The sequence below is a fragment of the Psittacula echo genome, assembly GCF_963264785.1.
Source record: "Psittacula echo genome assembly, chromosome: 6".
Classification (NCBI taxonomy): domain Eukaryota; kingdom Metazoa; phylum Chordata; class Aves; order Psittaciformes; family Psittacidae; genus Psittacula; species Psittacula echo.
In genome coordinates this window covers 62,495,000-62,513,890 of record NC_137743.1, presented here as the reverse complement: position 1 = coordinate 62,513,890, position 18,891 = coordinate 62,495,000, and the positions used below count along the sequence as shown (strand labels likewise).

Here is an 18,891-nt window from a genome sequence, read left to right as displayed (position 1 = left end):
ACTTTTGGAAACCGTAAGGAACTATAAAATAGTAAAAAGCCAATAAAATAGAAGTAATTAAAATCAGTTTCTTACTTTCTAAGTGTTCCAAACAGCATTAACTTATTTTAAAAATTAGTTTGACCAGCACATAAGGAGCACAAGTCCATAAACGCGGGGTAAGTGCCAGGTGCCCTATCTCCAACAGTTTACACAGACGCAGTACACACAGAACACTTACTTTCAGCAGTGCAAGCGAAGAGATATAAACCTGTTCCGCCGTATCGACTGCAGGAGCATCTGTCGGTGGCCCCTATGAAAGGAATAAATAATTATTTTCTACACCATTGTTGTTCTGCAGTTTATAATAATTTTCTTTTGTTTTTCCATATTACGAAATTTACAGGAAAATGCATATGTAACTGTGACTTTGTGTGTTAGATACAGTTCTTGCAAACAAAACAAAACAGCACACCCAAGCCTCAAACGCTTCTTCACAGCACCTTCCTTCACTAGCCTATTTTGTAATACAAGTCACCTAGTCATCATTGCCTCTTTCCCCCCACCCAAAACAATACCAATATAAAGAGCAAACTTATCAAAATAATTAAATAAACTGACAACTAGGTACAAACCTGCTACAAGACATACAGGCTAAGAGTCAGATAAGTTTCCATTATTCAGCCTTGCCACAATGCTAACCTTCGTCAGCTGTAAAATACAGCCAGTTCTCCAATTAACTATGTGTTTCTTACAGTGGTGTGAATGTAAATGCTGCTGGGCTAGCATGATTAACTGGCACCAACACAAACAGCAATTTCCCTTTGCTTCATCAGCTTTCAGCTAAGGAGGACTTGCAGATAAAGGCTATGGGAGTATTTTGCAGATACACTGGTACAGTAAGAGAAAAAAACGGACCTCCGATCCCCAGGTGGAAAAGCTGTGAACAAAATACTTTGCTCTTTGCCTTATGAGTAGTTATTCAAAAATTAGCACAACTGTCCCAGGTGTGAATGATTGGTTGAAACAGGTTCTGTGTACTGCTGAAAATGAAAAACACAGGAGGCAGCAATTTAAAGGTCCCTTTCTTGAGAAGCAAGACACATATTGCTCTTACTTACATAATTTCATACAAACATACCTCCTTACCGCCAATTAACAGTACATTCATTACTTCATTACCAAGTTGCATACAACAAATTTCCATTGAAAAGACAAAAGGTTACTTCTGCACTAAATGACATAAACTTAGAAGGGCAACAAAACAACTATGAAATACGGTAAAAAGATACTCCAACCTTAAGATCAAAGAGGAAAAAATAATGTTTTTACACAAAAAAATTTTAATACTTCGAACTTTGATTACACAGGCGTAAGCGAAATTGGGGAAAAAAAGCTTTGAGTAAATTCTTGATTTTTCATTTCAAGTGGAAAAATTCAGTACAACATGTATCCACACAACATCAAACAGAAACAGCAATCAACACAAGCTATCACCTCCTGAAGATAACCCCAGGAATGCAAGCAATCAGCATATTAAATTTGTACAGCAACTGTTCTTTCTGCATACTTTCACTTTTAAACATAGAGCAAAACATCATCTAGTTTTCAGAATGCTTTAAAGACAGTAATAAAATTCAGCTGTTTTTATTTCCCCCCTCCCCATGTCAATTAATTCCTTCTCTATTAGCTCCAGATTCAATCTTTATAATTTGAATCCTATGTTTGTATTTTGAAACTCGCATGCATGGATCTGTGTCAACCACAACTGCTTTCTAATACCTTCAAACCTTCATTTCCAACTTTGGTACCACTAATCACCACCTCGTGATATTTGTTCTCCCTTACTTCTTACTACTCACTGCTAATTCTTGTGACTTCAGCCTTTCCATCATCAATTTTCCATCAGGTTTAACTTTTTCACCTTCTATAATACCCTTGCCAAAGGTCCATTTTTAATCAATTCCACCACTCCATTGGCTATTTCTCTGACTAACCATAGCCCAACAGTGAGATGTTCCAGTGGAGAAGTGTTCCTGTAACACTTAACAAAGAAGAACTACTCTAGGAACTGCTCTTCAAAACATTTCACAGAACCAGGCGCACAAGGCACCTGAACCACTTATTCCAGATTTACTACAAATTGTTTGACTGACAAAGTTTCAAACACCAAATCATTTTCTCATACTATTACTACGGGTTTTCCTCCATAAACATGTAAGTTCACTTTCTTAACTGTATTCCCCCTGCTTTAAGTCTATTCTAAATTATCTTTTCACTTAGAAGTTTTAATACTTGGAACAGGACAAAGACTCATATTTCTACTTAATCACTGCTAAGAATAAAGGACACATAAGTTGTGTTTTAATAAAAAAACCCCAACATCCTAGTTTGATAATAACCCCCTTTTTCCACACATAAAGCTTTCTTCCCATTTTCTATGAGCTCTAGACCAGAGAGGGTCTGAAGTGAGGGTAAAAGGACAAAACCAGTAACAGGCTGCTTCAGGAAGAACCACAACATCCACACTGTGATCACTATGCGTATTCTACATTTGTCCAAGATTTTAACATTCCATTGTAAGCAGGCATCTCATTAAAGCTTTTTTTTGTTTTGCTTTTTTTTTAAATAGCATTAAAAAAGGAAAAAAGATCTCCCCAAAACTAGTGTAAGTAGTTCTGTGATTTCTGAAAAGCTAATGATGACATTTGATTGAGACTAGCTTCTCAAAAACTAGGAGCTTGAACTAAAGTTTATTCCACAAACGGTGTGTGGCTCTTGAGCAGGCTCTCCTGTACAGAATCTTTAACATCTGTTAAGATGAAGATCACACTGACACCCTTCCTGCAGCCAAGGCATTAATTCGATCTTTGTCCTGCATGTAGACACCTGTGTTCGCAGCTTGTAAGAGTTCACCCTTCATAACTTTGCCCATTTTAAAATCTATTTAAAATCAGTCAGTAGATTCAACACTGATAGGGAGGACATAAGTATTAGTACATTTTGTTTCTGTAACAAGGCAATTAAATTACTTTCTGTTTTAAGCAAAGGTAAGAACTGAAGCAGGGTGTTATCCTACTGTATTCATTCCTAATCTTTCCTTCTTTTATTATTTCTATACTCCTTGGAGCTTTCAAATGCTCGTTTACCTTGGTGATGGCCCAGAGGAAATACTACACTAAATTGTTTGACTGACAAAGTTTCAAACGCCCAGATAATTTTCTGATTGTTACTATGTTTTTTTTCTCAATAAACTTAGCAATACTTCAGGCATTCGATGAGAAGAGTAGGTTCTTCTTTCAAAACTTATATTAAAGTTCTCCTGCCAGCATCCATAGCCAACAATTCATTTTCAGAACAGGCAACATTGCTAATTCATAAAGGAATGCCTCATTGGTACAAATCAACTTGCTCAGTTGTGGAGTTTGTTTGTTTGTTTTTTAAACCATAGTATTCACTGTGAATGATTCTGCTCATTAGATGTGAACTTAAATACATAGTGTTAGGAAATATGAACTGCAAACTTCACTGTTCCATTGTAAGCACATGAATGATAGCAAAAACAAAGATTAGCTTCCACTCTTATCACACAACCAGACAATTACCTGAAATCTTAAAATTTAGCTAATGGTAGCATACAATGCAAAAATAATGTAGGTTTATTCATTCTCAGTCTTATAAAACACAGCACATACTAAGTATTTTTTTGGTCACAGATACTTCTTTTGTGAAGACCTTGCTATATCCTTTCAGTCTGCTCTGTTCTCCAGATTAATTATAATTAACAGCACTGTACCAATTATGTGTATTAATTCTCATGTTAATATTCCTTCCGTTGTTTGAATATAGATTAGAATGAGCTGCTCAGAGTTCTGAAATTGTTCTGATATTGTTCTGATGAACCAGCTCAAGAATTTTGAGAAGGAAAGGATCCATATGTCAAAAACTATCAAGAATCGACATATAAACCATATCTAGTTTAACGTTCTTTTTCTACCAAACATTAACTGGCACATAAAATAGTATAAGCATATATTTGTCTTTCTACAAAAAGTTATAACCCCAAAGTCCAAATTCTTAACCTAAAACTTCTAAGGTTTAACAGTTAAAACAGAATAGATCTTGGGTCTTCCAAGCAGTTCACTTGGCTTTAGAAGATGCCATTTGAAAAAATAGATTTCTGGAATCTGGAACCACTTTACTTCCACCTTTTCCATAAATGGCTGATAAACCAACACAGAGTCTTGGAGTGACAGTCACAGCTCCTGCATGCTAGCTACACAGTATGTGGGAGCTAGCAATGGGTTACATGTTTTGAGATTTCTTTGGCCTGTTTCTGCTAGTCTTCCACAGAAGTTTATGTATTTTTTTCATGAAGCAAAGAGGAAGAAAGATTTTATTAGCTAATCTCTACATGGAGGCAAAGTATTTTACATTGACCCTCCACAGCATGTGCTGTTATCACTGTTTATAAACTTCACTGCCTGCCAACTTTAACAAAGAACCACCATCCTTATGAAGCAGAGGACCAAATTAAATTAACTGGTGTCAGAAAACCAAACAAGAAAACATTTGTATCTGCAATGCAAGAGATCTGCTTGTATTTTTGGTTACATTGTGGTATTTAAAGGTCAGACAGCTCTCCCACTGCACAGAGTTCTGTAAGTCTGTCCATCTCACTGCAAAACAGCAAATATTGCCTTCCTTATGCCAGCCCACAGCTTTTTCTCCAGGGGACTGGAGAAAAATGTGATCTGAAAACTACAAGGAATTATTATTTTCTCCAAGCTTTCCTATATAAGCTGGAAACAGAGATTAATAAAATTCAAAACCTGTTCTCAAATAATAATGTTATTATGCTACTTACTGAAAATGGATGTTTTTTTCTGAATCAACTATACATGCTGTCAGTCAGTGAAATGAGCTGCCTGATGGCCAGCCATCTCATAAACCCCAACCAAATTCTGGTTTTGTTTAGAATGGCAGAATCCTAATTTCAATAATAATTGGTAAAATTCAGTTACCACTATTAAAATACTTTTCTTCCCCTTAAATTTTCTCAGTAAGACTTGTAATGGAAAACTAATCACGCTCAAGATACGAACAGAAGATTACATTGTAATATTAAATTATGCATGATACTATTTTTGTTTCAGTTAGGGAGATGATCCAATATAAAAAGCAGCCCTTTACTTGGGAAGCCCTTGCTGACGAAGTGCTAAAGGCATTTGCCATTCTAACAGGATAAAAACTAACGCCTTGAAGTGTTAGCTACTCAGGCCTTTTAGCAAATTTGTTAACACTTTTAGGTATATTACTCCACCTTTCTCTTAGTGTGAACTGGTATCAATTATTTAGCCAATTTTATTATGTTATTAAAATACCTGCTGATTAAATGTGAACTAAAGTGTCATTTTAGAGCACTGCTCTTTATTTGTACTATTCCATATTTATTCAAATAGGTACAGAAAGTGGACTTGATTAATTACACAAGCAACTGAGAAATATTCCATAAATGGATACGCTTTCTATTGTTTAAGCGGATCTTAAACACTGCTCTGGTGTCACACTAATAGCACAAAAGATGATTTTGAAATACATCATAGCTATTTCAACAAAGAAACACAGTTTTGCAAGGGTAACTGTACCAAAAAAAAAAAAAAAGGCAGTGAACTTAGGTGCTGTAGGGCAAATCTAAGCTTTATTGCAAAAAACATATTTCAGTGTAAAATATAAGAACTGCTGCAATCATTACTACTTTATTTTTTGCAACTGGAACAATTCAAATGTGAACATAGAACACACAAGCGAACAGTGACTGCTATAGTGTTTATTTCTTTCCCAGTAAGGCAAGAAAGAACCTTTTAATAGTTTAATTTTGTGAGTATTAAACAACTAGTGTGAAAAACAAGCTGCATGTAAACTATTTCTACTGCCTCTGCTTCAATGACTAGCTGAGGCAACCTGTTATAGGAGGTGTTAATTGGCAATAGGAGTACAAGTCAGAAGCATGTTCCCCATCGTCCTAACCCAGCAAGGCTAGGTCATTAAAGTGGAAATGAATTCTTTCATGCCGACTTAACCCTTTCAGTACATATTTTCAGCTGTTACATCTAAAGACTATAGAGAAAGATTAACTAACAGAAAAACAAAACCTACAAAAAACTGCATTATTTCTAAAAAAGTATTCACCCTCCCCCCCTTTTTCTTTACTTCCTTTCTTTACCTCCTCCAAGACAAGTGTTTCAGGTAATAATAACTTTTATCATGTAAGTATGGGGGGTGTGGGGGCAGGGGGCTGGAAATGGCAACTGGGGTATAAATGCAATGACAATCATTGTGAAATAATAGTTTATCATATTAAAGGATGCATGCAAAGATCAGGCACTTAAAGAGAGCTTACAACTACCATTTCGTGGAGTTAAATCCAACAGTGAGCATATAGTTTAGTATGGGCAAGGGAGAGGGAAGTGGGGGGGAAACCCCAAACATTACAAAGTACTACCTGCAGAGAGAACAAATTCAGACGTTGCAGTGATAACAAAAAGATCTTAAAAGTCCACCAGGGTACAACTGTTCATCTCTACTTACTCTTCGTCAGTAAGTAGCATAACATGATGATATACTGACATAAAGAATAAAGAATTTCTTAGATGAGCATAATGCTTTTTATACATCACTAAGCCTAAAAATATAAACCAAACTGACTGTGGAGCAATTTTTCCCTGTATTGAGACAATACAGAAAATACCAACCTGTATGTATTCCATCAGTGGAAGTGGCAAAGGGAGCTAAGCCATATTCACAGATCTCAATGGTTCTAGCAACATTGTCATGACAAACACCAGAAGCCACGTATTGCATTTTCAACAGCACAGGAAGTTAACGTGATCAGTCATGACATAGAAAATTATCCAGTTCATTAAAAAAATTGAAAAAAATTGTAAGAGTTCATAAAAAAGGAAAAATATATTACTTTGCACTGTGAATCACACACTAATTACTAGCAATTGGAAATTTTTTTGCAGTTTTCAAGCTAGTACACACAGAACTTTATAGTTAGTTCCAAACCAACAGGATTATATTTTGAAGCTAGCATTATGTCTAAACAGTTTGTATGTTTAGGCCCATTTTTATACCAATTATAATCAAGCATACATAACAGACCACAAAATACCATAAGTCTCAACAAACAGCCTAGATTTCTGAAAGGATCACATTGTCTTGTTACACCATATGTCAGATGAAATAAAAATTGTAGAAATATGTTTAATCTCACAGACAGTCTCAGACTCCAAAATGGAGTGGGGATACTAGAGAAATATTATGCAACCAACTGGTACTTTAAATTGAAAATACCTAGGGGGGTGGAAGAACCCACCAAAAAAACCCCGAACCCAACCTTAACAGGCTAGATTAGAAAAGAAAAAAAGAAGGGAAAAAAAAAAAAAAAAAAAAAACACCAAAAAAAAAAAAAAAAAGAAAAGCTCCAGTATGTTTTACAAAATCCTGTTTCCTAAAAAAACCTGTATCCAGGTTCATATTTACAACAGAACTCTATAAACAGCAATACAGATGGACTTGGAATATATAAGGTTTCCCATCTCCCCTCCTTTAAAAAAAAAAAAAAAAGAAAAAAACCCAACCCACAACAAGAAACTAAATTACAGAACATGCAACTTTGAATAGTTTTGAGCAGTTGGTTAAATGGGTTGGGATCACCAGTTTGCAAACACCTCTTCAGTGCAGAGCCAAAACTCTACTGCTTACTTTTTCTGTTTGTTTGGAGGGTTTGTTTCTATGGGTTTTTTTGTTTGTTTTTAAATTAAGCAAAACTTCAAACAAAAATAATCTCTAGTTCACTGGGAAACTCCACAGAGAAACTGGCCAGAGTTTCAGTTAAAGAAAGAATGCCATTGAAGTTTTAGGTTATGTTTCTACTCTATCCATCTACCAGTAATCTCTCTTGCACTAAGTTTCATGGAAGAGGTATAGTAATCCACCAACATGGGCACGTGAAAGATTCCACATCTACCTGTAGGATAGATGAGCAAAGCCTATTACAACTGCCAAAAATTGTCAAAAAACTAAGAGGTGTTTTACAGAAAACTCATGTTTTCCAATACTATCACTGAAATGTTCTTGAAGACTGAGGCTTAAAGCTTACTAAGAAAAATATGTGTTTACCAGGAACTGGCACCAAACGATGCTAGTTGAATTTATTTTGAGGTCAGATAAGCTTAATTTTACCACAATGTACTTTACAGAAAGTTAATCTACTTAGTCTAATTTTTATTAGAAATCAATATTTATTAACCAATATTAACATGCATTCATGATACAAAATTGTTTATATACGTATCACCTTGCTGTAATTTGCAGTAATCAGACTTTTTACACTGTTCCCAACAACTCTTGCATGAAATGGCCTCTTAAGTGTAATCTTTCCTAGTTCTAGTGCTTTTTCTCTCCTTACTCCAGACAAATTCGAGACAAACAAAAAAGCACGGGCAGGTTTGCTGCATCACTGCAATTAATATTCCTTATTATCAAGCATAAGGACAAGTTGGACTACATGATCTTTAAAGGTCACCTCCAACCCAAACCTTTCTAAGAGTTTATGACAATGTTATTGTCAACAAAAAGCTGTAAGATCCTCAGTGACATTGTACATATTTTTGAAAAGAACTGTTTTTCCCAACCTCAAACTACTGGGTAAAAAGAAAATCCAGAAAATACGAAGGTCAGTTTCACTCCAGAATAAGCCCAGGACTAACCTGTTTTCTATTCCTAGCACTATTATATTGGGTAATGGGCATTGGGATTTAGAAACGAAAGGCAGATAACAAGTCAGTATTTGCAGATTTGGCCTATCTCTGGAAGTCTTGTTCTAATGCAGATTTTTAGTTACCTTATTCTAAACAGCAGTTCTGCCAAGAAGACAAAGTAGCCCTTAGCGGGTGCTGTCTGAGGTCACCCTAAAGTACACTTCATACAGCAGAGCAGTTATAAGGGATTTACTCAATATGGAAAGGAATGCACTGGGTTCTTTCTATATGCCTACAAGCTTCCTGTTGTGAAGAGCTGGTCCTCTGGAGACAAGCAGGTGAACTGGAAGACTCAGTGGCAACATGTAGGAAGGTGAGCTGTTTGAAAAACAAAACACACATCCCCAAAAAACAAACTAAACAACTAAATTAAGCATAAAACAAACAAAGCCAAAACCCCTATTTATACAACCCCTATTAACCAAAACCACTATTAATACAAGAACACCACTTCAAACTTCCAGGAAAAAGTGAAGAGGACTCTTCACCACCACAGGAATTAAACAGAAGCTCTTGTTTAAAAGTGATACACAGTAGCATTGTAACTTGGAATATTCAACAGCATGGGATTTCAGAAAGAAGAAACAATTTCTAAGAGAAATAAATTTATCACTGTTAAGGGGGCTACTTCCTGCTTACAGAAAGGAACATTACAAGTGAACAGGCGTAACACAAAACGCACAAAGATGTCTTCTCTTGTTTGGGCTTCCCCCTCCCCTTTCTTTCTCATTATGGCTACACTCATTTCCTTGTCCAAGCTCCTTTGTCTCTTCTGGGGAAAGTAGGCTGGTCTACACTAGCAATTAAATTGAGGAGAGAGAAGCTAATTGCCTAATTATTACAAATAAGGAAGTTGAAGATCCGAGGCCAAGAGAAGGCAGGTAAAAATGGTCTCCAGAGTTTACAGGAAAATAGTAGATCAGAGGAAACTGAAAATACCCAGGTACAACCCACTAGCTTTGTTATTTTTAGGTTTATGTCTGTTTGCAATTAATAGATAAGGTATAGCTGTAGTGCAGCTCATCATAGCTTACAGCAGCTTTTATAAGACAAAGTACGCACCATGTTGTAAGTACAATCATATGACTTGTTCCCAAACCAATTCTAGCATGCTTCTCTCTCCCTCTTCCATTAGCACTTTTGGCTATAAATCACACTACAATCACTCAACCATGTTTCAAACGTAGGAAAATTATACCCAGCCTTTAGCAATTCCCAATAACTTTCAAATAAGCCTACACCACCCATGGAGCTATGATCATTTCCAATGTAAGCAGACTCAGGCTACATCATATTCCCTACATTTCATATGAAGCTTTCGGTTGAACAGCCCTGTATTAAAACACTAACCAATGCAGCAAAATACTCACCCCAGACCATGCAAGTAAAAAAGTTTCTATATCTAAGGTATATTTTTTCCTGAAAACAAAATATTTTGGCTATATAAACTGAGGCTGAGACTTTCTACAGAAGATGATACAGGCAATCGATAAAAGTAATTTGAACTTTTTATGGGAGTTAACGTTGGATATTTTTAATATATGAAAAATGTTTTTTCACTGAGATAATGTTACTCATTTTTAAATGGGTTGATAGCTTCTGAGGAAAAAAGTGAAACTGAAATAACCCACCCAAATTGTACACCATCTCATCTACTGTGAGGTACATTGGAATTCCAGAAATACTAACATTCTTAGTACTTGAAAACTGCTGGAGGATGTCTTCAAAGCAATGGCACAGAAATGATGCACAACTTTAAGAACTATAAATCGGATTTATTCCCCCTTAGGGTATTCTCAAAAGGAATTTATGAAGCTTCAGATACATGTGAAAAACAGACAATAGAGTATCACCACAATTCAAACCACAAAGCACGTACACCCAGGAGATACAGTAAGGAAAAAGTCATGCAGCTGAAACAGACATTGAGACAGTAAAACATTCTACAGCTTTCCAAAGGAAAGAAGCACTTCATTAAATAAAACACATCTCCACCTTCCAAACTAAAATCCAACATAGTTCAAAAATCAATGAACTAAAACAATTTTCAGGAAGATGTTATGGTCTTAGTTGTTTGGGTTTTTTTCTGGTTGGGTTTTGGGGGGTGGTTGTTGGTTTTTTTTTCTGGGGGTTGGAGAGGTGCTTATTTGGATTTGATTTGGTTTTGAGGGTTTTGGTTAGTTGGGTTTTGTGTGTGGTTTTTGGTTGGTTGGGTTTTTGAGTGTGTTTAGTTTTGTTTCATCGCATACAGAATCTTAGGATGTAGATTAGCCAACTAGAACACATCACTTACTTCAGGAGACACATCAGCTTAATGAAGTAACTCAAGGAAACTTGCACTTAGTTCTTAATTGGGAATTATCTACACTAAGCCTGACATTCCACCGCCTGCCAAATCACCAACTCTTATTTCTGAAGCCCCGCAGAATAAGGAGTAAGCAGTGTTCTTTTCTAACAACCATTCTGTCTAGATCAGCAGCTGAAACATAACTTTAGATCAGTAGCAGGTCTCCCAAGTTCCTACGGTGCCATAGATGTACTAAATGGGACAAGCATATTCTAAAAAACCATGATAATATGAGGGGAAAAGGTTCCACAGCATCAAGCAGTACAATGCTCAAAACCTCCTAATCAAAGTGACAGTTTTCAAGTGCCATTTACAATGCCCTAATCTGGAAACATCCCAGCTAACCCATCTGATCAACTATTTCACAGATGGAAGCACTTGATGGCTAATTGGCAAGTCCATTATTCAAATAAAATAGCTATCTGCACTTCTATTTTCTATATTCCAAGTCAAGGTGTAAACACTCCTTAGAAGACACAGGTCATTTCTGTCTCTCCCTCCCTTCCCATTTGGATTTTTTCCTTTCCCCTCTGCCATCAAATATGTTAAATCAGAAATAGAGAATCAGGTTTATTTTCCATCTATTGCACTAGAACAGTTGTCTGCACCAACAGCGCAATGTAAATGAGTATTTTAAAAATATCAAGTAATAAAAAAATTTTCAACATGTTTTAAAAGTGTCATTATTTCACTGCTTCCTATCACATCTGGATTCAGGAAAATAGACAGGATGTGTTAGCATGGACAAGAACTTGGATTATTGTTCTGAAAGTGTTGAAAAAAGAGCTCTGCTAAAAATGTACTTTATTTGCTCACACTCTTAAACTGTATCCAGTAGGATTGCCTAATAGAGGCATATGTGGCACTGTAGCAAACAATAGCTCAGCATACAAAATGAAGAGGAGTATTGCTCCAAATTCCTGCCTGCTACATAAGTATAATGCTTTTACGTACCGCACAAAGCCTGTTAATTTGTCTGCAGCAAATGTACAATGCAAGTGAAGTATTAAATCACTAGTGAAATTCTGTGGTGGGCAGTATTCCAGGGGGATGAACAGAGAGACAAAGAATGAACCAGAAAAGGGAGGATAACTAAAAAACATGACAAGGGGCAGGAGGAGGAAGGGAAGAGACCATACAAAGGAAGGAAAACAAGGGCATTGCCAAAATCTGAACTTCCATGAAAAACAGAACGGAAATTAAAGTAATAAACGTTTGTTAGGAACATTATAACATTATAAAATATAATGTTTGGAACATTATAACACTTTCAACCTTCTACCATTCCCCCATATCTTTTTTTTAAATCACTTGGGGTTTATATATATATTATCATAGGGCAAAATAAAAATGCCTACAATACCCAGCATGTAAGACAATTTCTGCATAAAGCAGCATTGCAAAGAAGGCCTTATCTACTACATCAAGTTCAAAACTAAACATGGGTACCTTCCCACACAAAGAATACAAAGTTAATAACCAAGCTCACTGCCAGGAAATACTGTGGATGGCTTATGTGACACCAAAAGCTATCAGATTCTCTTCCCTCTTCTCCTGTCCACCTGCTGCCTCATGAAGACAGCCTCTTGTTCATCTAAGACTAAAAGAGAGGAAATGGCTCAAAATTTCTAAGCCACAAAGTCAGTGGAAAGAAAGTTTATTGTTGAAAAATCACCTTAAGATCACTTCTTTAAAAGTATGTTTATTAGCCATATAAAGACAGGTTTAGGGTCAGTGGAATTTAGCACAATCCACCTCTGGACAATTCAACACTGAAGACCAATCAGCCACTCAATAGCATGCTCAGAGGGCAAGTATTACAAAAAGAGAACCACCATGAAATCACTGAAAGGATTTTTCAAGTGGAATACAAGACACAAAAATACTTGAAAAGAAAGTTGTAAAAACATTAATCCAAAGAGCACTTGGGACAACACATCGAGTTTGGAAATGAAGAAAAACAAACAAGATAATAATCAGAAGAGGTGTTTTTACCAAGGTGAAACACCTGAATAATTGTTATTGGAGAAACTGAGGCAAGTCACTGAGAAATAATTTCTTGGCACAGATCAAATAGGAACTGCGCTGACCAAGCATTTGCTGTTACTTGAACGTTAGTTACAAAGCAAATCAAACGGACTGTTAGCAGACCTTACGTGATCCACTCCTCTTGCTAAGCAAATCCCCAGCAACAAGAAAAAAAAAAATCCCCAAATTGTTACAAAATTACTTTGAAAATTATTCTCTTTCTCTGAGACTATACACACAGATGATTCTTATGTCAGCAAGAATGACTCAGATGTTTTTACTATGTTCAACTTTAAAAGCAAAACCTTCAAAGACAGAACAACTGTGACACAGCAGTAAGAAAAACAAAAAGCTTTTGTACAACTGTTTAAAACTCTCTTGTATGAACAAATGGTAACAACTTTGTTTACTTTCTAGCAGGACAAAGTAGGTCCAAAAAATATCCAACTTCTCTCCTTCACCTCAAAGCCATCTGATTCACTCTGGATTATCTCTCAACTATCAATCAATACTTGGAACAAAAGCGATCTTTGAAGATCCATTGAAACAGTATTTTGAGGACTTAAAATTATTCTTTTTTGAAAAGCTGTCCTGCTGATTCAATAAGCCAAAAGACTACAAAAGTAGTCAAGATATCCAGTGCAAGCAGCAACTTGCATGAAGAGCAATTCAGTTTTCTGCCCTTTTTTTCAATCCAACGCATACTCATCAATTCATTTAAGAGACAATTCCATATTTAAACAAACACAGAGCAGCTCTGTAGACCAAAGCTGCTACAGGAGTTCTGCAAGCTTTTGAATGTTATGTTCTATTGTCTGCCACAATTTTCTAGCAAGCTTTAAGTTAAAGCTGAGAAATTCAGAAAGCAGCAGAGAGTTAACTGTAAATTTGAAAAACAGCTTTGATATGCGTCAAGTTCAGAGAGGACTAAGAAGTGAAAGCTTGAGTGATTAGACTGCGCAGATGTTAAAAAAATGAAGAGTCATGAAGCAGGCTGGCAGCTCAGAGGAACAAGAGAAATAACTGTTTAAGAAAGTAAAACTAAAAATAACTGAGGGCTGCTTGAAGATTCGCTAAGAGAGCGTGAATAGAATTTCAGCTATAAAAAGGAAAAAAAATTATGCACCAAAAGTTACAGTTTATTTGGCAAAACACCTAGAGGCTGTAAATCAGCCTAGAATATTTCACCAAATGCTTCAGTATTAAAACAATCCTTTCCTAGTTATACTGGACATGAACACACTACACACAACCAAGGAACCTGTGGGTTTAGCAATTTCAATCATCCCAGAAGCAAACTCATACACAGATCATGAAGCCTAAGACAAACAGAACTGATTTCTCCAGGACAAGAGTCTGTATTCTCAGTGTAGAACAGAGTCCTGAAGGCAAACGAGGAAAGCAGAGAAAGGCGAGCTACTGTGGCCAGCCGAGACTACAAAGGAAATTACACTCGAGCCCTTCGCTTAAGGAAATAATTCTTTCTTCAAGCCTCAGACAAAGAAGTTCCTAATGTTTGGGTTTGGGGGGGGGGGGTTCTCCCTATATCCACAGTAGTCACCACAATGTAGTAAGATCAGTCTGGTTTAATTTTCAAGACCACCTGCCCTATCAATAGGCCAAGAAGAAAAGTACTAGGACTTGCTCTAGTGGTAGCAGAAGTCATACAATGTGTGTAGGTCTCCCACTGGAACAACAGCAGCTGCCAGAAGGCCTTTTTGCTGTGAGTATAGTTACAGGAGGTGAGGAGTACAGAAGAAATGAAGAAACAAACGCACATATCTGTGGCTACAACTACCTGCAAGTGATAAATTTAACTCAAATTACATCCTAAAATTTACATATACTTCAGTGTCTTACACTGCCAATCATGACGTGATCCAAGGACTTAAGTACATCATTCATGAAGGAGCAAGTGGAGAAAAAAATTATGCACCAAAGGAGCTCATCTATTCAGAATAATCTTTATGTTCTGAAAATCCATATAGTTGGAATTTTTTATTTTATTCTGTGTTTCCAATGTTTTTCAATCCAAAATTTAGAATGTTCAGACACCAAATGAAAGGTTTATAAACATGCTGTAAACTCAGCACCAGCACAAGAGTTTACTGACAAAAAAAAAGGCCATAACAATAATTTGCACACACTCACATAGCATCTCTAGAGTCAGAGATTATTACTATGAACCTTTTTTTTCATGTTGTTTAAATACAGTAAATGGAATATTTCAGAATTTATTAATACTAGAGAAGATATTAACAAGCTATATACTAACCTGTCCCAGCCCAGGCATACCGCCTCCAAGTCGCAGAAGTCTATCCATATTTCTAGAAAAACAGAAACAAAGGAAAAATGTTCCCAATCTCTGAAGTGTTTACTAAATTGCTATCTATATAATTCACCTTCAGTCACTCAGTATGTCAAAAATATTGGTGGTAATTACAACACAACATCAGACTTCCTGTTAATTAACACCACATATTAATTCAAGAAGCTGTCTTCCATGCTAATTAACAGACTTTGTTTTATTGCTTTGGTTTTGGGTTATCCCCATTTCTGAAGACAAGCACTCTTGACAAACTTTTCAAAACTTTCCTCTCATTCAATTAATTGGGGGATTTTTATTGCTTAAAAGAGCACCTACATCCAGGAAGTGCCTGAAACTTATTAGATATACAATCAAGTTTACTCCAATTTGTTCAGAAAGCATCAATAAAAACGTGAAAGGATTTTAAGCATCCTCATTAGTAAGTTCTGTGCTAATTAACTTACAGCTTGTCAGTTATTATCAAAACTCCATATAAAAGACACTGAGCAGATTATGGATCTCTGAATTATCATCAAAAGCTTTTTTTTTTTTTAATGAACTCATTATACTAAAAAGAAATACTGTAAAGTAAACATTTAATGTGTATATAGTTAGAACACTGGTGACAATACTGTCATTTAATACATTTCCAGTGTTGCATGTGCCATTGCTTTAGTGCAAGATTGTTCCAATCAATGCAACTAACTCATTACTTAAAGGAATTTAAAAAAAAAAAAAAAAAAAAAAGGCAGCAGCTTTTCTATCTTGCAGCTTTCAAAGGAGTGACCTCCAGGAACAAGAACGGTTAAGGTACTCAACTAAAAAAAATTAAACTAATGTTTATTCACTTTCTCTTGTTGAAAAGCACTCTAGCAATCTACAATTTAATTGTGGATATCTAAGTAAAGGTTCTGTCCCTGCTGTAACAGACCTTTATCTTGCTTGCTTATCTTTAGTTTTTTAAAACTCAGTGATAAAACAAACAAAAAACCTACTGAATTCTACTTCTAAACAGCTGCTTTCAGCAAATCAAGCCATTTCCAAAGGTTATAGAAATCAGTAAACTTTACTGGCTTATCTTATTTGTGAAATAGAAGATACTAAGTAATCAGAAACTTAACTGCACAAGTCTTAATGCAACACAACAAAGCCTGCTCAGGTGATACAAAAGCAACTAAGAAGAAGGAGTAACAATACTTCCGATATACATACTCCAAATGGACGTTACACATAACAGAATTATACACAAATTTCAACAGATTATATTAATACTAATTCAGGAAGCTTCTTAAAAAAAATAATTAGTTATACAAAAGATTTTGAACTTCTCAAGAAAAATAATTTGCTTTGTGTATTAGAAGTCTTTATGTTGAAGGTTAATGTCATCTCATTATTCCTTTGAAATTTGCTACTATTTTGTATGGCTAGATACTAACAGGATTTATTTCGGTTGAAGTTTGTAACAGGTATTTTAAGCTTCTAGGTAACACACAAAGAGGCAGCATTTGAATTTACCATTACACAAGATTATCTAACTCCTACTTTAATCATGCATGGAAATTTCACCCATTTCAAACAACAATATCTAAGACACATGGATCTATATCACTTGCTCTATTTGCGAATTTCACTTTCATAGTTTAATGCACTAGCAAGCTATTATCTTCATATGATTCATTCGCTTGATTTTGTAGAACATGCAAACCCAGCAACTGGGGCCTCAAATAACATCAAGTACTTTCTTAAAGCTAACTTGGCACTATAAGAATCAAAAGGGATTTATTAAAGGGTCAGTGGCTATGCTTTTCTTTTCAGACAGCCACTGAAACCAAGCTTCTTTATTACAGGCAAAGGCTACACATAAAGCATACATACTTTCCTATTCTGAACTATAATAAATTCCAAATCAAGTTGTAGGATTTCCATGGAAAGGTTAAGTTGCTGTTTAAAGCTATTATGTAAGCACATGGTAAATGGCTTCAAGTCACAAGTACAAAGCAACACCAACTTCATTTCATTTTACCCCTCTGTGGTAGATACTCCTCCATTGAAACCCACAATGACTCATCTTTCATGACACTAATGAGGGCTGAAGAGTAGCTGGGAATTAGATTTACAGTAACTAAAATTATGATCAATCATGGCTGCACATTTATTTTAAGAAACTTAGTCTCTACAACTGGTAACCATAAAACTGGTCTTTCCTATAACTACAACTTCCGTAAGATGAGGTGTATTACCTCTGTACATTTAAGACGTAATATTGAATAACAAATCTTATAACTACTTACATTCCACTTCACTAGTGAAAAGAAGTTGTTATTTCTAGTTCATTCATATTTACATAATTCATTCCAATTTCTAACCCAACCAAATAAATAGTACATAACTTATAAAAACATTTTGCCACATTAAAAAGTTGGATTAGAATAACCGGCTACACAAACTGAAACAAGAAAATCTCATTGTCTTACAGAACTGGAGGGATATCACATTTCCCACCCAGCACAGACTAGCCACTGAAAGGAAGATGTTCTGATTCTCAAGACAACAGCACAAAGGAAAAAAAAATATTCACAAACTAGTTCTAGATGCACAGCAAATTATTTCACTACTTCTGTGTTTCAACTCTGGTTAGAGTTCTGGCAACTAACACTTTTCTTTCTTATTTGTAACTGAAGGTGACTTAGTTAGTTACAGTATATTTATACCTAATCATATTTGTTTACTGTGTATAAAGCTCTAAAGAATTTAGACTAGTGTTCCAAATTAAAATCAATTTCATTTTTTGTTAATCCACTGTGCCCAAGTATTTCAGCCATAAGTTCAGTTTATGAAATAATGCTTTTGTAAACCTTCAAACAGCTTGAGCAAAATTTTTAGGTCTTAGTTATGATAACTTTAGCATTTACAAATAAAGCAAATACGCATTTCTAACCTGGTGCTCAGAAAGAGGTGATAGTAGACAAAACTCAGCAGCAGCTCCCACTTTTTGACTATAAAGATGATGCCAGGAAGTCTCTTTCCTGTAGAAAAAAAATAGAAAGGAGGGAAAGGGCAGAAACACAGTAAAATTTAGAAACAGTAGTATATGTAAAATGAAATGTTACACTGATGACCTACAAAACGACAAAGCACCACTGAAGAATAACCCAAAGAATGCCTTTTGGTCTTTTTTCCCCTCTTTGTACTATATAATTCCTGGAAGCTGTACATGCCATGTCTTGCCCAAGTATCTGTAACACTGAAATAAGTTCCCAAGTTTCTCAGAATTCCATGCAAGAGTGAGGTATTTTAATAACCCGTTTAAGCAATTTAATGCTAACAAATGATTAAAAAGGCTGTTGCAAACTGGAACTATGGTCATTTGTTACTAGTTTTGAAAATTTTGCCATAGTTAA

At 35.6% G+C, this 18,891-nt stretch overlaps 1 protein-coding gene across 5 annotated transcripts in view; it reads right to left on the bottom strand.

The window, feature by feature from the left end:
* The window catches only part of PSMD14 (proteasome 26S subunit, non-ATPase 14), a 48,766-nt gene that overhangs the window by 25,219 nt on the left and 4,656 nt on the right, over window positions 1–18,891 (bottom strand). For 4 of the 5 annotated variants that reach the window (XM_080621870.1, XM_080621874.1, XM_080621871.1 and 1 more), the window contains exons 2-4: window positions 18,429–18,516; window positions 15,458–15,509; window positions 221–292 (exon numbers count right to left, since the gene is read on the bottom strand). In XM_080621870.1, coding sequence (XP_080477996.1) covers window positions 221–292; window positions 15,458–15,505 — 120 coding nt within the window. In that variant the 5' untranslated portion in view covers window positions 15,506–15,509; window positions 18,429–18,516. Of the gene's footprint in view, window positions 1–220; window positions 293–8,890; window positions 8,906–15,457; window positions 15,510–18,428; window positions 18,517–18,891 lie in introns of those variants that run through there. The other variant, XM_080621873.1, reaches the window with a different exon arrangement.